The sequence below is a fragment of the Sebastes umbrosus genome, chromosome 4, assembly GCF_015220745.1.
Source record: "Sebastes umbrosus isolate fSebUmb1 chromosome 4, fSebUmb1.pri, whole genome shotgun sequence".
In the NCBI taxonomy this organism is placed as follows: domain Eukaryota; kingdom Metazoa; phylum Chordata; class Actinopteri; order Perciformes; family Sebastidae; genus Sebastes; species Sebastes umbrosus.
The window spans coordinates 31,123,632-31,149,357 of record NC_051272.1 but is presented as its reverse complement, the minus strand read 5'-3'; the positions used below and the strand labels follow the sequence as shown (position 1 = coordinate 31,149,357).

At 40.4% G+C, this 25,726-nt stretch overlaps 1 protein-coding gene and 1 long non-coding RNA gene across 7 annotated transcripts in view; one reads left to right on the top strand and one right to left on the bottom strand.

Annotated features, from left to right (window-relative positions):
* si:ch211-1e14.1 (UPF0606 protein KIAA1549) overlaps positions 1 to 25,726 on the top strand; it is a 54,683-nt gene that overhangs the window by 7,440 nt on the left and 21,517 nt on the right. For all 6 annotated transcript variants that reach the window (XM_037767097.1, XM_037767098.1, XM_037767100.1 and 3 more), the window contains 8 exons: positions 12,452 to 14,587; positions 14,726 to 14,814; positions 16,338 to 16,497; positions 16,600 to 16,730; positions 18,568 to 18,760; positions 18,872 to 18,931; positions 19,042 to 19,187; positions 24,421 to 24,598. In XM_037767097.1, coding sequence (XP_037623025.1) covers positions 12,452 to 14,587; positions 14,726 to 14,814; positions 16,338 to 16,497; positions 16,600 to 16,730; positions 18,568 to 18,760; positions 18,872 to 18,931; positions 19,042 to 19,187; positions 24,421 to 24,598 — 3,093 coding nt within the window. The remainder of the gene's footprint in view (positions 1 to 12,451; positions 14,588 to 14,725; positions 14,815 to 16,337; positions 16,498 to 16,599; positions 16,731 to 18,567; positions 18,761 to 18,871; positions 18,932 to 19,041; positions 19,188 to 24,420; positions 24,599 to 25,726) is intronic.
* Positions 4,570 to 5,434, bottom strand: LOC119486758. The gene is made up of 2 exons (XR_005206583.1): positions 5,103 to 5,434; positions 4,570 to 4,919 (listed from the first exon to the last, which is right to left on the bottom strand). It is a non-coding gene; the product is annotated as an uncharacterized LOC119486758 (long non-coding RNA).

The following is a 25,726-nucleotide window of genomic DNA, read 5'->3' as shown; positions in this document are numbered from 1 at the left end:
TAGCATGAATATTGTGTAGAACAACAATCTTTATGTAGGCTAATCAAGGACTGAAACAACTCACCAGTGTTTATTTGTTTGGTTGTTTGTTTTTTGTCAGACATAATTACTAATTATTAATAAGTTTGAAGTTATGATTTGTTAACTGCTTTAACCATGGTATTTCGATTTTTTTTTTTTTTAATTAAAGTGAACTTATTATGCTAATTTTCCGGTGCATACTTTTTTTTTTTGGTTTCTACTGGAACATGTTTACATTCTTTAATGTTCAAAAAACACTTTAATTTCCTCATACCGGCTGTGTTGCAGCACTTCCTCTGTCTGAAATGCTCTGTTTGAGCTCTTGCCCCGCCCTCCCGAAAAGCCCAGTCTGCTCTAATTGGTCAGCTGGCTCAATCTGTTGTGATTGGTCAACTGAACCAAACCCTTCGGGCTCTTCTCCAGCTCCGCTCTAACTACCTTTGTTTGAGGGCGTGCCAAAATAGCCGCAAGGCAGGTATTATGCAAATGTGTTACTTGGTGACATCACCACGTTACGGAAGAAAAGGCGGGACTTCAAGCAAGGCATTTCAGGCAGTTCAGGAGCAGTGTTTCTGCAGGGGAGAGTAACTCCCTTTGGCGTGGATTTTGGGCTTTGTAATTTTGCAGACCTTTTACATGCACAAAAAACTATATAACACACTAAGTGAAAGGGGAAAAGCAGAAAAGCATAATGGTCACCTTTAACATTTTGCACTTAAAAACGATTAGACAAGTGGAAATAACCAATGGTAGTGTTTTAGGATGCTTGTCAATGTACTGTATGTTATTTATTGTTTAATATCGATTAGCTGTACATGATGGATCAGATCATGTAAAGCTAATCAATATACATTTATATTGCATGGCATAGCATTTAAAGGATACGGCGAACATTACATTTTCTCTGGTTACATATTCATTGTCTTATAAAATATCTATTTATTTAGATTTGAGGGAAAAATCTAAACTTTTACCTTTAACCGAGTCAACCTCATTTAGCATTATTTAGGCACCGGAGAGCGTCTGCAGCTGTAAAACTGAGAACTCCGATATCTCTCAGACTGTGATCTGTTCGGTAACAGTTGTTGATACACAAGCCTACAGTAAACTTTATTTATTACGACTAGATTGTCCTGACTGTGCTTACAGTTTCTTGTGCTAACGGCCTGTCTGTGTTGGGAGCAACATTGAGGCCATATTGTGCCCAAATCACTATGTGCTCTGATGAACTGCAGCTGATTATTTATATATTTATCAGAGCAGATGGTGCGGTTCAGCCCGGCCTCTTTTGAGCTACTCCGGGCTAAATCATTTTTTTTTTTGGACCTTTCAACATCACAGCAACTACTTAGAAATCTATTTCGCTTATAGCCCTGCACAGATATTTCACTTTGTCTGCTCACATATATGTGAGAGAGCTTAACCTAACCCAGCAGACAGTGTTTGTTCTCCCAGGACCTAAAGCCTGAGAGTGGCCTGCGCTGGGAGGATTGAGGAGAAGTAGAGGAGGGTGCTGAGTGACACAGTCCTCTGGGCCTCTCTGGTTACAAGTCTTTGCCTTCCTGTCTTTCGAAGAAAATCAGGACTGCAGAAAGTGAAGGAGTGTACCCAAACTGTGTGTGTGTATGTGTGTATGTGTGTATGTTTGTCCCTGCATGCATATAGTGCAGGTCTTTTGTAAAAGAATGACACATAGGTATTGCACCATCAAAATCCACTCTTGGTCATACCATCATAGCCATGAATTCTAGGGAGACTCCTGTGAGTTTGTGTGTCTGCTCTGGAGCTTTTATGAACTTAAGTGCTTAAATATATCATACAGGAGCCCGCATGCTACAAATCCCTGGAGACTCACTGAAAACGTTCAGGAAAGTCAGCTTCCTTTGTAGCTAAATGTGCCTTTAACTCAGATCCCCTCATTCCTTTTTCCTCCGTTACCTCTTCCACTTTCTCAATTGTACTCTTGTACTACTTCCCTCCCCCTTATCCTGCTCCCCCTCTTTTTGCTCTCTCCTTTCTCTTATCTTAAGAAGTGTTCCCTCAGGAAAACAAAACAACGGCCACATGAATATTTGATGAGGTGCAGGCATGACCTCAGTCAGGTCTCCATTCTCATGCTCATTTTTGGCCAAATTAGACCACTAAATTAATTTACGGTAGATGTTGGCGACTCCTCCAACTATAAAAAGTTTACTTTACTTTTATTGGCCTATTGGCATGGGCAGGAATATATTACAATATATTTATAACATTCACATTATTGATTTAAATCTGTTCTTTAATGTTTTATTGTTTAATATAGGCTAAATTCGACAAGAAAGTGTACCAGAAAGCAACTGGTGTAGGTATATAATGAATGCACCTCCTTATGAATTTTTTTTTCTGTGGGGGGGCTGCTTGAGCTTTGCCAGAGAGCTTGATCTAATTGAACTCCGCTGATAAAAACAATCGGATCTTTCCCATCTTAAAAGCTTCCCCGATAAACCAAATGTCAACACAGCCATATCTTGATTGTTTGACTGCACTCAGCATACGCAGCTCCTGCCAACTGAAAAGAGGCAGTCACGCAAGGGGCTTAGCTGAAAACAGAACCATGTGTGGGGTTGTAGTTAGCTAACATTAATACCAAAAGACCCTTTCTTCTCTAGCTTCTTTTTTTTTCAAATTACACAACCATTAAATAACTTTTTTTTTGCTATAAGGAGTCTGGCAAACATAGGAAATGATATCATTAGAGGGCTCTGTAATTGGTATCTCAGGTTTCTCGACACACATAGGAATGTATGTGTGCTTGTGTGCATTATTCTGTGTGGTGGGTGCATGTGCACACACAAGCACACGTCTGTGTTTCACAGCTGCTTGGCTGATACCTATAGTTCGCCTGCTGTAGAAACCTTATTCTGGTAGTGAAAGGTGGGTTGTTTCTTATAAAATGCCCCAAAAATCATTATTGAACAATTCAGTTGGACATCATGTTTCTCTGTTCATGTATAATCTATTAATACTGAGATCCATACAGCTTGCCTTTTGCTTGGAAGCAGTGTCTCTTCCACTAAAAAAAGAAGTATCCTCATCCATTCACCAGGCAAATCATATTTAGGCTTCAACCAGCCACTTGCATTAAAGCAGATGAAGACAGAAACACATTTGTTGTCTTTTTAATGTTCTGCAAGTGCTTCAGTTTAGGTTATTTCCTTGTTCCCTTTTTCTACGTGGTCTGGTTGAGTAAAGGAGACCAGGGGAAAGTATTTTCTATGATTCAATTCCAGACATCAGCAAAGTGCTGTCTGCAGACAGGCATTATCAGGTTAACTCTTTTTCAGCCTTGGGATCAGTACAGTAGTCATGAGAGGACAGCAAAGCCAAAATCACATTTTATCTTACTTGGAGGATTTACATCTGTTTGTGTTCGTTGTTGCAGGCTTTATTCAAGTTATGCATAAAGTAGAATTCTTGTGCATTGTATCCATATTTAGTATTCACTGTTTTTATAGTTTACTCTGTAGATTTTACTTTATTCAAAAGGTCCCAAAGCAATATGGTTTGGATAATGAATAAGATATAAACCAGATTGAGCAGTGCTGCAATAAATGCAATAGCCAAAGCAAACAATTTCTTGCCCAAGATGTATCTAAACTAGGGTTGTCAAAGTTAACGCGATAATAACACGTTAACGCAATTTCGTTTTCACGTCACTGATTTCTTTAATGTATTAACGCAACTTGCGATTTTAATTAACCTCTTAGAAGTTCAACAGGCGGCCGGCCACTATACGATCGGAGGTTTTAAAGCTAGAGTGAAGATAGTATCAGATGAAACTAGAAAACCGAATTCATTGGTACCAGCCATGTCATACCAGCTTGGTGCAAAATAGGCTAAATAATGCTCCAAACTTACACTAAATTTGGATTGCCATTTTAAAGCCCAATCTTTACAGACATGCCCACTTTATGATAATCACATGCAGTTTTGGCCAAGTTATAGTCAAGTCAGCACACTGGCACACTGACAGCTGTTTTTGCCTGTTTGGCTTGAGTTTGCCATGTTATGACTTGAGCATATTTTTTATGCTAAATGCAGTACCTGTGAGGGTTTCTGGACAATATTTGTCATTGTTTTGTGTTGTTAATTGATTTCCAATTATAAATATATACATAAATTTGCATAAAGCAAGCATATTTACCCACTCCCATGTTGATAAGAGTATTAAATACATGACAAATCTCCCTTTAAGGTACATTTTGAACAGATAAAAAAATGTTTGATTAATTTGCGATTAATCGTGAATAACTATAAACCATCATGTGATTAATCGCGATTATATTATATTTTAATTGATTGAGAGCCCTAATCTAAACATATTCTTACTCATTTGACTGTTGGAGGAGGCTATACAATAAAATCCCCCCACTGTGACTGCCCTTAAGAAACAAACTTTAAGGTTAAATTAAACAAAAACAAAGTAAAATTAAGCAAGTAAAACAAAATGGGTCACTTGTAAAAATAACTGCACAAATAGAAAAAAAGATGTTTCTTCTGCCATCTTGATTTGCATGTGTAATAACAGGTTTATTCAGACACACTGGGCCTCTGTAGAGCTATTCTAAACAGTCAGACACATATATAGCTTAGTGGAGAGATGTGATGATCCAATATATGATCTCGTCAGATTTAGCCAATATATATCCTGGGTAAATGGGTTAGTGCTATTTCAAATGCCCGAAGTAGTGTCTGCCTTCAGCACAGTCTCTCTACCGTCGCTGTTCTATCTCTTTTTATTTTATTGTGGGGAGGATTTTGTAAAGGAACATCAGATCAGCCAACAGCAGTAATAATCCCTCTCTTGTCAGAATCCTTTTTACATGATTGCTGGCAGTGATCCAAGCCTGCAACCAGATCTATAAACAGAAGCAGAACAAACCAACCAAGCTGAAGAAGGGCATTATTTTAGTGTCATCATCTCCTTACGGACAGATGGGTTTTCACTGAATCGTTGTTATAGATGGAAATGTATTACTACATTTACAGCACAAAGATACTCCACACCTTGTAAAGAAAGCAAAGGTAAAAACGATACCAACCTAACAGAGAGGCGAAGTCCCGCCCCTTCCGGTGGACCCCCATGGGACCTGATTTCTGAAAAAATATGTACGGTAGTCACGATAGTCTTTTTATCAGCCGGGAAGCTAAAGAACGAGCGAGACCCGTTTCTCATGTGGGTATATGCTAGTACGAAACACACAGGCATCATCTTTCAGTGAGAGAGACGTCACTTACACGACTTGTGTTGTCTTTCTAATCACGTATTTTCACAGTCTGACACTTAAACAGTTTTACAACAAACTGAGACTTTCTTGACTTGCAAAATTATGTTTTAAATTGACAATCATATGGGTGATTCACGGCGCAATTCAAACAGGATCAAAAGATTATTTTTCTCGTTGCCGTTGACTACCGTACATATTTGTTCGAAAATAAGGTCCCATGGTGGTCCACCGAAAGGGGCGGGACTTCTCCTCTCTATGCTTCCACTTACTTGCCAGTCGATGCTGTGCATTATGTGACTGATTCATTAATAGTCGTAATAACACAATAAAATAAGTACCTGTTAAGAAGGCCCAGAGTTAAATGACTAGAGACTTGTAGAATTCAGTAACTTGTCAGTTTGGCCCAATGCAAATTTAGTTCAGTGCATGCACAAGGCAGCTATTCATTAGACTAAGTCAAGGCTAACAGACACATCAAGGCCTGATGAATAGAAATGGAATCTCATTAGCCTGGGAGTTTACATGTAATGAATAAATGAAAATCTCACTGCATTAATTCTTCAGTGTTGTCAGAGTAATGAGACTGTACCATATTTTCTTCATTAATTTTTTTTACGAGGAGATGACGCAGAGTATTGTAGGGTAACTTTTTTTTGTGAGGAAGCAGGATAATATTTTTCTTTCTTTTATTTTTCTAGTCTTTATAAACTAGACATATAGTTTATTTCTCACTTTTAATGACTGCTAAGGCAATAACATTCCCTGTTCAATGAGTTTTTATTGGCAGTGAAATGGGGATCTATTGTGAAAATGATTCACGTATTCCAGAAAGAGAAAAGGTGACTGACTGGGAGCATGAGATTAAGAAGAGAGAATAAAAACTGTCATTTGCGTGAGCTGGACACTTGACATTTATGGTCTCGTGACCTGATATTTAAAGGTGTCTCTCTGCAGGAGTCTCATTGCTGAGTCTCACGGACAGGCCCAACAATGAGCGGCCAGCCGAGTGTGACACACTCGTGTTTCGGGGGACAGGTGGCAGCGCTGCTTAGTCTTGAAGGCCTTTGTCAGTTTCTGCTTACTGTAATGTTAGCCCCAGTTCAGTCCGGTCTCACTTGCTCTGTGCCTGGCTGCTGTCTGTCGTGCTGAGTTTTCACTGTCATTACCATAAGATTAGCCATCAAGTATTAAGAACATGCCTGCTTAATTATTGAGAATAACCAGCCAGGTATTTCTACAATCATAATTCATTCACACAACATTGTTCGTTAAAATATAGAGGCGAAGTCTCTCCCCTTCCGGTGGATCCCTTGGGACCTTATTTCGGAAAAATTGTATATGGTAGTCAACGGCGAGAGACAAATAGTTTTTTGATCCAGTTTGAATTGCGCCGTGAATCACACATATGTTTTTCAATTCAAAACATAATTTTGCAAGTCTAGAAAGTCCCAGTTTGTCATAGGCTTGTCTTAGTATTATTCAGTTTTGTGCAAAACACTGTTCATATTTTTTCCGAAATAAGGTCCATGGTGGTCCACCGGAAGGGGCGTGACTTTGCCTCTCTACTATCATAACTATATTTTAAACCTCATGAAGCTGAGATTAAACTACAGCAATTATTCATTGCGTCATTGTCAAAGAGAGTTGGGCTGTAACTCGTGATTATTTTCATTGTCTATTAATCTGACGATTATTTTCTTGATTAGTTGTTGGTCTATAAAATGTAAGAAAATGGTGAAGAATGTCAATCAGTGTTTCCCAAAGCCCAGATGACGTCCTCAAAAGTCTTGTTTTGTCCACAACTCAAAGATATTCAGTTCACTTTCATAGAGGAGTAAGGAAACCAGAAAACATTCACATTTAAGAAGAATTAGAGAATTATGACTTTAATTTCTTAAAAAATTACTCATTACTTATCAAAATAGTTGCCGATTAATTTAATAGTTGACAACTAATAGATTAATCTTTGCAGCTGTAAAAGAGAGCATTGCTTTTTGGTTCTACTGTTTATTTTCTGTCTGTCTGTGTTCCTTTGTCCTTGTCCTTAACTCATCATCATTTTCACAATCGTCATCATCAGCACAATTATCAGTGTTGTCGTCAATCACCTGCCAATAACAGTCTTTGTCTTAATTGGCTAGATGTATGTCATCCATTCATGCATGTGTAATTGTCCTAAATGTGACTATAAATGAATTAGCTTGTCACTCTAGGGTGTGCTGAGGTGAGGTGACATTTTGGGGTCATGTACCACAGTATGACCGCAAACATCAGCATGTTCTTCAGACAAACATGGTTTCCTACAGAGCTCGTAAGTGTAGCCTTTGTCTGTTCTTTGGTAGCACTTAAAATGTTTTATTGTTTATTTACAGCTAAATGGAAAGTCAAGTGCAGAGTTGATCTGTGTTTTTCTGTGAACAGATACCCACACACATTCACATTGACCACTCACTATTTGTTCCATACTTTGCTTGGACTGACACAGAGGTTATGATTCCAGTTTATTAACTATTTTTTTCTACATTTTGTTTTACCAAATGCTGTGGCTTTTCCTTTCCATGCTTTGTTCTTGTGATTATTCATAACTTCCTCACAAGACTGAGAAACCAGGCCATCAATAAAAAGCCTGTATTTAGCAGGCAACTTAGATCCTCCTATTAAGAACATAATTTGGTCTGCTCAGAGTAAGCTAAGAGTGTGTGTGCGTGCATGTGTGCATCTGCCCAGCTGCGTGATACACCCCTGGAGGTTCAAACACTTGGCACAGCAGACAAGGAGCTGTGTGGCAGTTTGGGAGAATGTGCAGCACAGACTGGCCTTCAGAGAAGAAAGTCTTGGCTTTCTCCTTCCCAATGGGCTCCGTTATAATAGCATGCTGACTCAATTAAGGTACCAGTGTAGGTTATAATTAAGTTGGGAGTTTTCTCCTGGGCCAAGCCAGAGGCAGTCTTGTTGTATGAAGCGATGCAGTGAATTGAAGATGACGCTCCAAAAGTATATTCTTTTTTTTGTTGATGCTTTTTATAAGCGATCTGTTCTGCGGTCCCGGCGTTAAAAATAATCCTCTCCCTCAGCTGATTCTGTGGCTATTTTCAAGTGTGCATGATTCTGCAGAGCCTCTGTAACACTACAAAGAACATTACCAGCAGCTGCTTAGTCACTGTGTAGAGGCCGTTGGTGGCTTGCTTCTGGCAATGGCATTAATGGCGCCTTTAAAGTCTTCCTCTGTTCAAGACCTACTTTCAAGGACAAATTTAAGACATGCGGTCTGCGTTGGACTTATTTAACAGAATAGTTGTGTTTTCACCTTGATGTGGTCCGTTTGTGCATGTAAACTTTCTATGCACACATTATGGTTCATTTCAATTATCTATCAAACCAACAATTATAAGATAGCATCTTTCAGCAGAACCTTAAAAATTCTGTTTGGGTTTTGAATATTATTGTATGAAACACATTTAAAGCTAGGGTTGGTAGTCTTGAGAAACTAGCAAGAGTATGCCAGATTAAAAAAATGATCCAACTGAAAAACCGAACCCAGTGTTGCCAACCCTTTCTAATGAATGTAGCTACTAGCATTAGCTCCAAAAAAAAGTCCCTAAATCTAGAGAGAAAGTCTTCAAGGCAACACCACTGACAGTCCAAAGTCACTCCCCCAAAATGATTATTGCGAACGTAAACATATAGTTATTAACGTAAACAATGAACATGGCTATTGTTGGTACTCACAGCTGTCACGCAGCTTGTGGAAGACTCCGGTGACGTGCAGTCGTGTAGGCATACAGGCTGGCAGGTAGGTAGACAGACAGGTAGGCCATCCAATCATTTCATTTGTGCCAAATGAAATGATTGGACGGGTTTATTACAGTCCTGCGACAGCCATAGATACTGTATTTGTTCTTCTTTTTTTGACAAAGCATTTGATTTACTGATTGCTGTCGGGATGTAAAGAGAATTTCAACAAATTTAACCAAAAAATCTTTTTGAAGATGATTACCAACCCTAGCTTTAAGCATATAAAAGAGACAAACTTATACAAGCTACATGGAACTGTTAAAAAGTCTATTACCGTGAGTTATTTAAGAATTATTCTGTTCCTTTCACTTCAGCTCATGTAGCCGTCCTCAAATATGTTAGACCCATGTAGTGTAATCAAGGCACTTCCCAAATTAAATCATGCATGACACACTGTGTTATGCAATATGGAGCCTTTGGCACTCAAATTAAGTCGGAAATGTATTGCATAAGCCTCATTTGCCATTTCTACATTTTGGCAGGTCTAATGTCACCCTGAAGGATTTTAATGTTGAGTGCAAGAGGTAGAGTTCCTTCCTGATAAGCTGAAAGCTGCACCATCCATTACTCCAAGGTCAGGTACCACAAAAAAAGGATAGGAGATTTTCTCCTTAGAGCGCATCGCTAAAAAGCTCAGGTCATCGAGGTGCTGAGCCAGAACGACCACTCGTTCGTTTTGGAACATATGGCCAGTGCATACATGTCAGCATAAACAATATTCCTTTAGTTCAAAACTGGACGTAAGGAAAACCGTCATTGTCAACTGTTATTATGATTCCACATTGTAGCTTAGCATTAGGGGTGGGAATCACCAGAGGCCCCATGATAAGATATTATCATGATACTCGAAGCTGCAGTGGGTAGAAATGGAGCAAATATGATTAAAAAAAGTTATTTTTATAAAACGGTCACTATATCCTGAAAGTGCATGAGACAGGTAATCTGAACAAAAATCATGTGCCTATGTGTCCTCCAGTGCTCCTCATGGCATCTGCAAGATTTCACGGACCGGAAAACAACCAATCGGAGCTGATCTGGAGTCTGCCGTCTATGAGAGCCGGCTTTCAATCACTCGCAAACTTCCATCAAACGGTCAAACTAGGCAGCGCTGATCGAATATGAATCAATATTCTGTTACTGTAATGACTATTTCTCACCTCAAATGTTCTCAGAAACATCTTGTAGTGTACTGTTTAGCTGTTAAATGAGAAAGTTTGTGACCCGGCAGCCATGTTGAGATCAGTTGAAGAAACACCAAGCACCGCGCACCAGCTGGAGCACAGCCAACAGGAACGCTTTCTCTCTGAAATGACCTGTGATTGGTCAAAGTCTCCCGTCACGGGCTAGATTTTTTAAAGCCTGAAAACAGAGCCATGAGGAGGAGCAGAAGTCTAGTTATCTCTCAGAACACTTGAATTACAATATGCTGAAAGGTTATTATGGAATTTTTGCCCAATGATGCCAAAAATATTCTGCCTACTGCAGCTTTAAGTCACGATACGATCCTATTGCGATTTTAAACATTTTGCAAATGCTTAGTATTGAGATAAGATATTTTGTGATATATTGCGATTCATTGCCTCTTTTCAACTGCAAATTATGTAATTTATGTTTGTCAACAACTGTTTAATCTAATAAGATACAGTTTTAACTCTGTTCATCTCACTTCAAGCATTTTTATTGGTGCCAAATGGCATTGTCAGTCAAGCAGACAGACGGACCAACACTGTCATAAAAACATAAATGTTGCATCATGCACCTGACAAACCTGTTTGTATTAGAGTCTACATTGTGTTGGCAATATTAATAGTTTATACTGTATAAGACTGATAATTGACGTCTGTGTATCGATACAATATTGCAATGCAAAATATTGCTGTGCTATGCTGTATCGATCCTCCACCCTTACCTAGCAACGTCTTTTTATCATGGCAGTGTTTTAGCCTGTGAGTATTTCCTTAACTCCCTCATCTTATTGACATTTTCCTCAGGATTAATGGTTCCATTTTGTAGCCACTTTAGCCAATGGTTAGACATATGACTAGAGGCCTAATGATTTTTCAACAGGCACAAAGTGAAGCTGTAAATGTCAGCTGTCAACTTTTTACACGTTGCAGGTACTGTGATTTATGGCAAAATGAGCTGGCTGAATAACTAGTGTTTTCTGGTAAACCAACCTCACTATTTCATAGATCTCAAATTTCACTTTGTATCAATAGTTGCTGTTTATGAATCAGCTGTCAATATAGTATTGATTTTATCTACATACAGTATAGGCCAAGGTTATATATAACACCCTAAACCCATCACGGGTTCCTCCTACACATTCAATGACGTCTCTTACTGTACTATACAGTATATTTATCACTCTGTGACCTCTGCTCCAGTGTTGGAGTGACTCATTTCATGATGAATGGTAATCCTTTAAAACGTCCTTGTGAGCAGGTCCAGTACTCTTTTTGTTATTTCCTCACAGATCAATGTTCATTTTGGTCATTCAAGTCCCCAGGGAGCTTAACACAGTTTTTTCAAACTAAAGCCATCCCATTGATATAATGCCATTGTTGTTCACGTCCAGTTATAAAACATAGCTTACACTGTGGTGCCTGCCTGTCTACCATGCAAAGCCATGTTTAGTCTCATCCTGCCTTTCTGTTGAACAATTTGGGCACACTATTTCTGCTAAAAGTGATGATATTACAGTAGGACTGCAACTAACGATCATTTTCATTGTCAATTAATCTGTTGATTATTTTATCGATTAATCGATTAGTTGTTTGGTCTATAATATGTCTGAAAATGGTGAAAAATGTTGATCAGTGTTTCCCTAAGCGCATGGTGACGTCCTCAATCGTCTTGTTTTGTCCACAACTCAAAGATATTCAGTTTGCTGTCATAGTGGAGGAACGAAACCAGGATATATTCACATTTAAGAGGCTGGAATCAAAGAATTTGGAGTTTGTTTTTTGCTTAAAAAATACTCAAACCAATTAATCAATTATCAAAGTAGCTGGCGATTAATTGAATTGTTGACAATTAATCGATTAATTGATTGAATCTTAAGGCTGATATCAGATAACACATTGACAGGTATTCATGTGTGTAAAGCAACTACTTTTCTTAATCATTTACATGCAGATATTGTGGAGAAAAGAGATATTTAAACTCACTTTCAGTAATAATCAAGTTGTGGTCCCCATATAGGTGATTAAAAGAAATCCATTTGAGTGTGTGAATGATTAATAGAAGCAGCGTTTTAATCACAGTGAGTCTAGCCCTCATCCCTGTAATTGACTTTGTTTGAAGTCAGTCATGAATCTTTCTTTCATTCAATACTAAACTGCAGCATTCTCTTTGCTCCTCTGCAGATGAGTCTCCGTTGGTCTCCACACACCACCCCATGGGATTTCCCGGACATGTTCCAAGTTCGACAGGGTTCAAACCATCAGCCTTACCAGCCTCATATTATACTGCCTTTGAGAGCCCGGACTCACGTGGTGCCCTGCCATCCATTTCTGAACCAAACCCTGAAGTTAGGACTGCCGGCATCACGCGTTTTCAGTGGGGACGTGTTGCTTCGGAAAACTCCAAATCCTTCACAGCAAGTGACCTCCTTGCAGAAGGGCCACATCCTCTTTCCCCTCCACCATTAAGCCCCTCCGAACCTGTATTGGGGTCTAGTCCACAATTAGAGGTACCAGCTAAACTCTTCGTGGACTGGAAGCTGGCCAGGACAAAGTCTGCCAAGCAATCTTCCTCTCTCTCTCCAACTCCTACAAGATCTCAGTCAAATATATCCGTAACATCATTAAGCCCCTCTGCTTTTACAGGGTCAACAACACCTCAGCTAGGTCTTCATTCTGAGCAGAAAACTTTCGACACGCAGCAGGATGGTGCATCAGAGCAAACTGTGTCAATCATGACCTCATTTCCTGCTCAGCCTCTTGAGCCCCCTAAACTGGCTTTCACTGACCCCATGGCAGATGAATCGTATAGTAAAATCCAGGATGTGAACCAGCTGAGCCCCAGCAGTGCCCCCTTGGAGGAGAACAAACCAGCACGTGACATAAACATGCTACCCAACCCAGATGAGATTCTGGCCCCTGGCTACAATGTGCCTTTCATCGCCCCCGACCTTACATCACCTTCATCTGAACCCACCGAGGTCTCTCCAGAGGACTTCTACCCCACCAACACCATGGAATTGGACTGGGGGTCTGGGGACTACTTGGAGACAATGTCCTTCTTAAATGCAGACGGAGAGGACTATTCTATGGTCACCAAGGTGCCCTCTGACTCGTACGATATGGAGGACTACACCGAAACCTATGACACATCCTTCCCTTCCAGAGTTGGGATATCCCCTTCGTCCTTGCATCCTCTTCAGGTCTCACCTTCTCCCAGCTTCACGACAGCAGCTTTGTCCTCCACAGTTCACTATACACTGGACCCTACTCCCACAGCTAACAGCGATATACCCGACACATCAGACATAGATTGGCCCGATACTTTCACAATCCAACCGACAGATGTTCTCTTACCGGACATGAACAGCTTGGAGTATTACACCACTCAGTTGACCAAGGAGAACAACAGTTCAGACACTGGAGCTGAACACAGAGGGAACGTGACCATGGTGTCCATCAGTGCTACAGACCTCACGCCCACAAGCAGCTTCACCAACGATACTAAGTTGACTGAGGATGAGTCCTCCAGTGATATGTCAGGGTTTGAGCTTCAAGATGAATCAACCCCAGTAGTAACCACAGAGGAGAGTCCTCAGCTGGTCAGTGCCTCTGAGCCTTTTCTGGATCCTTCCATAGTCCCAACACACTTTTTTGATCCCTCTTCTTCTATCTGGGGTGGTCAGGTGTCCACCACAGATTGGTCTTCACATACTCTAACTTTTGGCCTGGACAGCACTGTGGTAACAGAAGCTATGCTACCCAGTGCCACGCCTTTGCTGCCAGATGATGCGATGTCGTCCTCCTCTCTGACAGATGTCCATTGGTTTGTCACAGAGTCAGTCCCATCAAGTACCGTACACACCACTCCTGTTTTAACTGCATCCACAGCCTTCTCCCCTGTTCCCACTGAACCTGCTGCCAACACTACGGCTGGTACAACAGAATTAACTCCCCAAGACTCTACTTTCACAACTGAACAAACTCTCACTTTAGTTTCAACTGAGCCCACATCTAACGTCTCTTTGGTCCCTCCAGCTGTGTTGGGTGATCAGGGGGTGACTGAAGATGGAGTTGACATCCCAGCCACAATGACCTTGATCCCAACTAGCAGTGAAGCTAATACCGTCTCTGCAGTACCCACAACCAAAGCTGCCACCACTACTTATCATCAAGCCACAACTAGAACTACTGCCACCACTGAAGCCTCAACTAGTGTCAACATCATCTCTACCACCAGTGGACGGACCACGGCTACAGCACCAACATCAAGACCGTACCTCTGCAGCCTTGACAGGCCTACTTATTTAGTAAAAATTGGTATGTTTGACATTTGATTATGCTTTTTGTTAAATTATAACATTTTTATGTAATCCACATGTATGAAATGTATGCAAATTGTGACAGAAAACTGTATTTTGAATTTTAAATACACCATGCTTATGCTTTCTTCTAAAGGTTTTTCTTCCGGGGCCACTGTTGGATATGCCAAATCTCAAGTGAGAGACATACTGAAAGGGGAATTCAACAAGTCTGTGGAGCTGCAGGTAAATTTATCTCAACAAGGGTTAAGATATTCTATTAATTTGAAGGTGATACCATGCAAGATGTTTGGCAATTAAGAAGGACGTGCAATGGCAACAGAAGCACATTTTGATTTCAAAGAGATCCTATTAGAACAGTGGTTCTAATAATGTGATGCAGAATCAATGTTTTGATATGGGAATCTTTTTCACGGTGGAATAGTAAACAAATTGGCTATTGCAATGGTGTTCATTCAGACACATAGAGTCTCTGGGTTTACAGAATGGACAGATATTTGACAGGGACAAAAAGAAAAACAGACGATGCTACGGAGATGAGCAAGACAACGTGCTCAGCTGAAAGTAATAAAAAGAAAATATGTATGTAATAGTAGGGCTGCACCGAATAGTTCGAAGCTTCATTCATAACCTTTCACCTTCTCTTCCCGCCTCTCTCTCAAACACACACACATAGCGCGCGACGCGGCGCTCAGTCCATCTCTGTAATTGCCTCAGTCCAAAAGTCCAAAAAAAGACAAAAAGTCAAAATGTATTGAAAAAAGATAGATGTAATAATTTCCAAAATTCACAACACATTTTTATCGAATGAAATATTCTGCTTCAGTCCATATTTGTTGGCATTTAGCCTTTCAAAAACATAATTTTCACTGCGGACTGTTTACTCTCCCGCAAGCACCTACTGTATATTATCGGGATGGTCTAGCAGCAATTTAACAACAATAAATTACATATATATATAACCACAGTAGCCCAAAATCATATTTTCCCCATTTCTTTTAAAGCTGATAATGTCAAAATATGACAGACAGACATTTTCCAAAATCTGGCTTTTATCCAGTGGCTGTGAAGAAAGCATGGAAGGCTGTCATCACGGGGCTGTGTTTGATGTGGGTCAAGTGAAGGTTTAACCTGTCACCGTCTTTGCTATGCTACGGCCAACGGGGAAATTTGCGAGTCGCCCCAAAGTCACAAGCTGTGCAGATTTAGAAGACTGGGAAACTACTTATAACTGTGTGAAGCCGGTGGAAGACGACTTGCAGAGATTTTTTTCCAAAAAAGTATTTTTCAATTTCATTTGGGGGGAGATACGACGTTTAGCAACACAGTACGAGCTAAGGGGCATGAATATAAATGTTAATTTTTTTTAAAGTTAGATAGACACTATATCAACAATTACGACTACCTCTCAGCATTGGTAATGTGTCACACATTATCCCACTCAAACAAACTCTTTGTCCCATATTTGGTTTGTTGGTATCTAGTCACCCTATTCTGTGTGTGTGTATGTGTATGTGTGTGAGAACACAGTGGTGCAGATGAACCATGAAGGCCAGACCACTTCCTGAGCATTTTATCAGTGGCTTTGTGATAAACCACAAGAGTAGTCACATCAAGATCCACAAGACAAGACCACAATGACCTCTCAAAAACACCAGCGGCTTATTTAACACAAGTCGTTTAACTGTGAATGAATGAGTCTAATGAGTTATTTGTCTATGTCATATATTCCTGCTTTGTCTCTGAAGGTTGTGGACCCCCCACCAAAGTTTGTCTTTCGGGTGGTGTCTGGTCCGGTCGTGTACACAGCCATATCTGTCATCAATGCTCTACGAAGGTCTGGGCGCCGCTTCCTGTCTGTGTCTCCCAACTGGACAACACCAGACCATAAATATCAAGTCCACACAGGTAAATTATCTTTTAACAAGCCGTCAAGATTTTAATTGTTTGTGATAACCTTTTAGTTTTTTAAACTCAATCTAAATCTCTCCTTGTCTTCACTCCGTGCAGTGCTGCAGTTTGTTCCCAGTCACATAGATGTGCGGTTCTGCAACTTCAGCGAGAGCATTGAGAAAGGTTTGACCATGGCCTTTGCTGAAGTGCGTCGGCGCTCGAAGGAGTCAACCAACTTCACAGTGCATGTGAGTGGAACCAGAAGGCAGGGAAGCATGAGTAGCCTCGCGGTTGCATTTAAGCTGAGATGTTTTCATCAGGATGTGTTTCATTGTGGCCTTGCATCTCAATGCTGAATGACCCAGTGGCGATAATCTTGAGCCTTCTGAATAATAGCCCTCGGCTGCCTCAACTGCTTACATCCAGTGGAAGCTATAGCTTTACTAAACATATTACATCATCTGTCTGTCTGAAAAAAGGAAAAGGTTTTGTTTTTTGTCACACAAAGAAAGTTGGATCTTTATGCTATTTGTGTAAGATGTGTTGCTCATTTGCTGACTGAGCTGACCTCCAGTCGCCTCCAGTCACTTCACCAGTGGATGACTGTGATTGCTGCAGCGTAGGCTGACTTTGTTTGGGTTATTGCTTTGCAAGCAGAGACTGTTCTGTTTAATCACAATTGTTGAGACTTTTGGATTCCAGGAAATGAAGTTTGGCAGAACCGGTGGCCTGGCGAGCCAGAGAAATCTAGTTTATTAAGATCACTGCTGTAAAATCTAAATTACTAGAGATGTTCCAATACCATTTTTTCCTTCTCGATACTGATTCCGATACCAGCGTGTTTAAAACATATATAGTTCTTCTTATTATTGTTATTATTATTATTATTATTATTACTAGCAGTAGTATTAATAGCAATATTTAACAGCTGTTTGCTACTGACCATGTATGGATAGTGGACAGTAGTTTCCAGTGGCAGCCATGATACATCCAGGGCAACAGCACAGTGAAGGCTACTGTTTTGGAGCAGCGAAGAAGAATTGATTTCCGGTTAAACAAGTTGATTTTTTCTGGGTTAATAAATTATGGTATGGTATCGGATCGACATACTCATCGATACCCAATACCGAACTTTGTGCAGTATCGCACACATTTCCGACACTACTATCGGAACAACTCTAAAGTTACTAGTTTGGTTTAACAAATTCAGATTCATGCTCAACCTACCTGTCCATCCATTTTCCATACTTCATTAGGTCTGGGTGGCGATATCAGCATGGTAAGCCGCATAGTAGCCCAGACGTCATCCGTGTTCTCCAGTTCTTACTGTTGGATCTCATCCTGATAAGATGCCCAGAGCACCTCAGTTAGCTCCTTCCAACACAAAAGAGAGGCTAATCTACTACAATCTTCTTTTGGTTGTCGGAGCACCCTGTGAACACAGACACCCCATAAAGGAAGCTCATTTTTGCCAGCTGTATCCACAATCTTAGTCTTTCGGTCTCTACGCTGATGTTAAGACCAAGGGCAAGGTTTGAGACACCTTTAATCTCAGCTCTTTCTTTCCTTACTATGACAACCCACACAAATCCTCCTTTCCACCTCATTTTCCATCTGACCATCACTCATGAACAAGACCCCACTTGGATACTTGAAGGAGTTCATGCTCTAGTTGCTGAGTATTACAGAAGCTTACTGTTTGTTAATAAAGAGCTTATTTGGCTCTATGGTTAGTTGGCTTCAGTAGAGTTTTGTGTAATCCTATAACACTGATGCCTGTATTATTGTCTTTTAGTTTAGTTGGAATAAATGTAAGTATTAAATCTTTTTTTTTTGCCGCATGGAAATGTTTTATAAGCGACTAGCACACTGTGCCCCAGGCCACACTGCCCAATGTTGTGTTCTACTTTCCGATCACTGAAGCCAATGATTTTCAGATTGGGAATTTCATTGCAACTCTTGCAGAGACAAACAAGTTTTCCCAGAAACTACATCAACGACATCAGATTGGAAAATGTTTTGTACGTTCTGTTGTGTAATCATCCGTCCCCTGAACGGTACGTCTCTGTCTAACTTGTGTTTTAGATTTTAAACATCACCATGGCTGCTCCTAAATATCAGGAACAACGGCTAGTGAGGCAACCGGTGGACATGACCTTCACTGTGCGCGGTTCAAGGGGCTATCTGGTGGGGTCAGAGGTCAGCAATGCTCTGATGAAGCTCACAATGGTGGAATTCAGCTACTACATGGGCTTTCCTGTACTGCAGATTGCTGAGCGTGAGTACCACAGGGTTGTCTCTCCATGTGTTTTCTGATTCTGATCACCAACAATAAACTCAGGTTAAACTTTACTCTGCTTAAACATCGTTTTATACTTTTTTCCAACAGCTTTCCATTATCCAGAGTTGAACACCAGCCAGTTGCTTCGCTCCTCCTGGGTTAGAACAGGTATCATGGTTTCAGTTCTTGGCATGGTGAAAATCTGCTAACAGCTACTTAAATTTGAGACCCTTTGTGCTGATACTGTGAATGATTTTTCTTGTTGTCTGCGTACATAGTGCTCCTGGGTGTGCTGGACCAGAAAGTGGGTGAGAGGACCTTCCAAGCCAACATGGAGCGCCGGGTGGCCATGTTACTCGGGGAGGCGACGGGATTAATGCGACGTGTCAAGAGATCCACCCTTATAGGCAACAGCACTGTTCAGGTACTGTATATGTTTATTTAAATACTGTACTCAGTGGTTGTATTCACAGCTGCATAGCCTTGGGAAATGATAATACATGCAGTGCAAAATATATGAAGCTCAGCAGAAATTTAATTACTGTGGAGTGAAGAAACTGGCATCATATGAAACTAGAAAACCTTAGGAATCCAGTGGTACCAACCATGTCATACTAACTTGTGGCAAAGGGGGCAAATTCAACTAACTAACTAAACTTTGACGAAGAAAAACTAGCCATTTTCAAAGGGGTCCCTTTACCTCTGACCTCAAGATATGTAGATGTAAATGGGTTCTATGGGTACCCACGAGTCTCCCCTTTACAGACATGCCCACTTTATGATAATCATATGCAGTTTTGGACAAGTCATAGTCAAGTCAGCACACTGACACACTGACAGTTTGCCATGTTGTGATTTGAGCATATTTGTTTATGCTAAATGCAGTACCTGTGAGGGTTTCTGGACAATATTTATCATGGTTTTGTGTCGTTAATTGATTTCCAATAGTAAATATATACATACATTTGCATAAAGCAAGCATATTTGCCCACTCCCATGATAAAAAACAGATTAAAAAATGTGTGATTAATCGCGATTAACTATGTGGCAGGCCTAGTTGCCTTAAATCAAGTGATATTGTTATCTTCTATATTTCAACATATTGTCTGTTTTAAACTGTCTCAAATCGAGGGGAACTAAATTAGACATAAGTAAAAAAAGTCTCCCCTTACAGGCAGACTCTTTTTTACTTGTTTTAAATTAAATCAAAATTGTAAAACTCAACACTAGACTGTAAATTATTATGGTCTCTCTGGAAAGTATACAATAGAATTACTAGTTTGATATTTTGTTCATTACACAGCAAAACTTTCAAAACTCTTTAACAGGGAGTTTGTTAATGGATTACTCGCTAAATCTTGAAAAAGCTTCCTTCCTTGTGCCATTTATATAATTATTCCCTGATGCAAGCTCTCTCTAACTACCTTGCCTTGAGTACTGAGGGCTCATTATGTGAGCACTGCAGTGTTTGTAACCACTGAAAGCCTTACTGCTTTACTAATCAGGCACTTGCTTTTGTGGGTTCGCCCCGCACCTGCTCGAGCTCATCTCTAAGGGGACAGGATAGGGCTCTGTCTCCATGGCAACAGCATCCCCCATTCAGCCCAGGGGCAAGCCACTCAAAGACCACAACCTCATGAGTCCTTGCTCTTTCTCCTCTTCCTCATTTCTCCGGTCCCGTTACTTGATGGCTCCTGTGAGCCACAGAGCTGCTAAGAGCAGATCAATTATTAATTGTTTCTCTTTCTCCGTCTGTATCCTGCAGTCGGGATGATTAAGAGTGTTGTTGAGAGTGTAGACTTTATGGAGGGAGAGATACAAAGACAGGGGTGGATAAAAGATTCCGAAATCAGAGGAGCAAGGAGAGCCAAACGCTCCGATAAAAGAGACTTGTTATGGGAGACGAGAGATGCATATGTGAGCTGATCTCATGAAGTCTGAGCACATGTGGTGGTCTTTAAACAGGGGGGCTGTCAGCGTGATAAGTATCATGTTGGCTGAGTAGCAGCCTCTCTCTGTCTGACCTTTCTGCCTTCTGCATCGTTGTCTCCATAAAACCCACAGAGCAATTTAGGGGAAACGCAGGACCATGTTGGTGGTGAAACTTTAGTACCTGTCTCTGTGCTAAGATTAGATCTCTAATTTTAGGCATTGGCATCCTTTCTATCTTTCAAAATGATATTTTTCCCAGTCATAAATATGAATATGTGTTACACACAGGAGCCTTATTATGTGTTCTTTCCGGCCTTTTTTTACATTTCAAAGACACTCATCTTTGAGTGTCTGTTGGATATAATGAGAGTGAGGTGACTCAGACTGAGCGTCTGAACTTCAGAAGAATCCTTTGTCTCGCTCTCTTGCACACACAAACACACACACACACACACACACACACACACACACACACAGACATACAGTATATCTCAAACAGATGCCCCAGACAGAATCCGACAGAATCGGCTTGGTGTTGTCACCTATGAGAATACCTTTATGAGTCCGCCTAGACAGATAAAAGAGGAGGTTGAATCGGGGTCGTGCAATAACACACACATTCACGCTGCCGTCTTTCCACTCTAATAACCATGCATGGACTGGATTAGACCCTGGATGAGAGAGCCTGCCCAGCCATTTTTCCGTGTCAGCCCAGGCATGACCTGCGCTTTACTCTTTCCAGTAATGCAGACAGCAGACTGTGCTGCGCCTCGGGGCACCCAGAGGGAGACTGAACACACACACACACACACACACACAGGCATATTAGAGAACATGGAGAAATATTTAAACAATGAATACTCTAATGGAGATACAGAACGTCAGCTGATATATCATGAGGGTGCTATTTATATATATGTGTGTGTGCGTGCGTGTGTTTGTCAGTGCATGCAGACGTTTGTACATAAAAATAATAGACAAAATAATGAATACACCTCATGTAAAAGGCCTTGCAGCAATTACAAGTACAGCTACACAGACAAGTTAAGTTAAAGAGGTGTACATATAATACAAAATAAAATATTTGACGTTATATCTGTGCCTGAATACATTAAAGGAACAGTGTGTAAAATTTCGGGGATCTAACAGCAGAAATGGAATATAATATTAATAACTATGTTTTCATTAGTGTATAATCGGCTGAAACTAAGAATTGTTGTGTTTTCGTTTCCTTAGAATGAGCCATTTATATCTACATAGGGAGCGGGTCCTCTTCACGGCATCTGCCATGTTGCTCCGCCATGTTTCTGGGAAGCACAGCCCAAACACAGGCTTTGGCCTTTCGTGTTTTTACGTTATCTGAAGGCCACCGTAATTCTCTGACACGCTTGTGATACTGCAGTAACGTGAGCTGCAGAATACAAAACTGTGGTACTGCCAGCTGCCGTGTGACTTCCGTTGCTCCTAAAGTAGTGTTATTATGTTAAAAGTGGCCTCTGAGCGATGCAAACGGCGTTACCACGGTTTTGCACTCGGCAGCCCACGTCACCACAGCCTTTGAAAGGGAGGAGTGAGCGGAGGGGTACTCAGTTGGTTGCAATCTGCAACCACGCCACTAGATGCCACCAAATCCTACACACTGTACCTTTAAGTGAATGAGAATGGCCACTACTATTTCAAAATAAGTGACAGATCAGAGTGAGAATCTTTGAATATATAGTTTCACTTGTATAACAAGTTTCAATACAGCATGGGGTAGCCAAGGTGGCCAAATAGTTGGTGCCTGAACTTCGGTTTGTGTAGTCATAAAAACTCCAAAAATGATTAATATTACAGGGTGCCATAGAAAATGAGACACCACACCCCACATTAAAAAGTCATCTTTATTATTGAAAATGGGACACTTCACTCATTAGGGCCTTCATCAGACATTCCATTTTTAATGTCGAGAGTGAAGCGCCTCATCTTCCACGGACCCCGTGATCGTTTTTTGAAAGCACTTCTTTTCCAGTTGCTTGAGCACTGTCTACAAGCCACAAATGTTGCACTGGGGAAATATTTACAAATTATGACAACAAATGGGAACATCAAAATTAAAACAGATTGCATTAAAACACATGTTAATTTTGATAGACTTGAATTGAAGCTCACACTAGTCTGCACCTCGCTGTGTGTGGGTTCTCAAAGTTAGAAACAAGTAACAACAAAGACCATCAAAAGATGTTTGCTATAAACCACAAAACTGAGCCTGTGGCCCGGAGCAATGTGAATAAGTAATGAGATTTATTGAGTGTCCTTCAGCCTTTTTCCTACATCTGGATATGTTTATGTTTGGAAAAAGACACAAGATGCCATGATGTCTGCCCAACTGTTTAAAAGATTGGTGGTCAGTACCGGCAGCCATCTTGTCATAGTCAGTAGGCCTGGTGATTGCTCTGTGTAACAGTATGACAGCCACCAGGTACAGTATATAGGGCCCTGGCATCCTTTCCACATTCAAGACAATGGGCCGCATGCAGCATCATTCTCTTAAATTTTTCTCCAAAGTCAACTCGGATGCACCAAATGTTCTTAACCGTCCAAATCAGGTGTGCTGAATGACGAATCCCACTTGATCATAAATTGGAGGCGTGTGGCCGATTGTTTATTATTAGTATAGGTAACGCCTCCTAACTCTATATAAGGGTAGGTGTTAAGCCGTGTGCAAATATTCTGGCACATGCCCAAGAATTGGAGAGATGTCACCAAAAAAAGGCCATAAGAATAAGAAGAACATCAGCAGTAATGAAATAGAGGTACTGTTAGATGAACTTAAACAAAAGTAAACGTGATTTCCCAGAGCGGCAGTACTGGCGTTGTAGGAAAATCAAAAAGCATCAAAGAGCAGTTTGTAAGCCATTCAGAAGCTGAATGCATGTAATATCATCCAAGGGTTTTTATAGTCTTAATTGGGATCAATGGGCCAATAGTATTTCTTTAATAATCCAATCATTATAATTACACTAAAATGTATAATAATCTAAATTTGATTATATTATATATGATACGTTGGACAAACAATTTGTGGACTGTGAAAACAAGATATATTTTTCTTATCTTGGTAAGAGTGCTCTCAACTACTCATGAAATGTTCTCTTACCTTAGAGAAGAGCAAAAATAAGAAAACATTGATGAATCCCAGAAATCAATGGGGACTACCAAAATAAGAACAAATTATGGATGCGAACAAAAAATAGAGAAAATGTGTTCTTACATCGCTTCCTGCATGAGGCCCATTGTGTCCTGTCGAACAAGGTTTTTTTCCTCATGAATCCACACTAATGCCCCCCAAACACATGACTAAACAAACTGAAGAGTTTTCTTGAAGTCCAGGATGCCGTCAAAGTCTCCCATGACCTCACCAATGTCAGATCCAAGCCTCCTGAACTTTTATGGGAAACAGATTCACTTTTATTACTTAAAGAAATAGTCACACTCCAGTAGCTCAACACAAACAACTCAGGACTTGGACAACAGTATTCAGAGATGGATTAAAGTTGCTCTGATGACAAAGGGTTGCCTTACATCTTATTGGGATTGGATATTTGTTCAAAAATCTGTTATTTTGTAAATGTCCATGTGTTAATAGGCATTTGTACATCCCTTTGACTCTCACTTTATCTGAAAAAGAAACAATGGTTGGATGAATGACACACTGTACTTTTCTCCTTTTATCCCCCTCCCAGGTTGTAAGTGCGAGCCGGCTGGTGGGTGCGGACCATCCCTTGGAGATAGTGTATTTTGTGGAGGGTCCCAGTGGTCAGAGGATGCCTGCAGTTGAAACAGCCGACCTGCTCAACAGCCTGGACGTCCAAAGGGCTGCCATCGTCTTGGGATATCGCGTCCAGGGCGTTTTGGCACAGCGTGAGTACCTCTTGCATAGTAGATAACTGACGATGTAGTGATAAACAAGATGGCCTTTGTCATGGACAAACTAAAATCAAGCTCCCATGTCTGCAAGCATCCATGTTGCCAAATTGTCCCAGAGCAGGACATTGAGTCACTGCCATTTTGGTGGTATGGAGCTGGTATGGAGTTGAAATTAGGGCTGCAAAATTCACCGAAATGTTATCGAAATCGCAATATGCCCTACTGCAATTTTTGAATCGCAAGAGGCGCAATATTTGTTAGAGGCAAAATGTGTGTCAAAATACCATTTTGAACTAAATATTGTGGTGCTGCAGAGACGTCCTGGCCTACACATCATATTCTACAGACTTATGAAAACATCTTTGTTTGGTCCAGATCCCTGCATAAATCAAACCATAATATTTGTAATATGTTTTTCAATGAAAATGAGAATAATAATGTAAAAATGATCATTCCCTCTAATATCACAAATCATATCACAATTACAATATCAGTCAAAATAATCGCAATTAGATATTTTTTCAAAATCAGCCCTAGTTTTTACATGTGGATGTAGACAAAAAAGAAGAGATATTGTTGTTTTGTTGATATATGACTTGAAATACATTATACTGTAGGAATCGTTTTGCTTTTTCTTATGTGAATTGCACAGTGCAGTAGGCGTGGGAATCACCAGAGGCCCCATGATCACAATACTTAATAACGATACGATCTTATTGCGATTTTAAACTTTTTGCGATATGCTGAGTATTGCGATAAGATATATTGTGATATATTGTGATTTATTACTTTTTTTCTACTGCAAATTATATAGTCTGTCAACATCGTTTTTTTCTAATAAGGCCCTGTTCAGACCTGGTATGAACATGCGTCCTCAGTGATCGGATCACAAGTGGGCAGCTTTAAGTTCGTCTGTTTACACCTGGCATTAGAATGCGTCTCCACATGTGTCTTGAGTGGTCACTTGTGATTGGATCTCACTTCCCCGCTCTATAAGGAAATAAATACGTAGTAAACACATGGCTAATACAGCAGACGTTGTGAGGTAATATCACAGGAATGTCAGTAGTAATATCCTACATATTCGTGAATACGGGTACATTTTATTAACATCAAAATAAA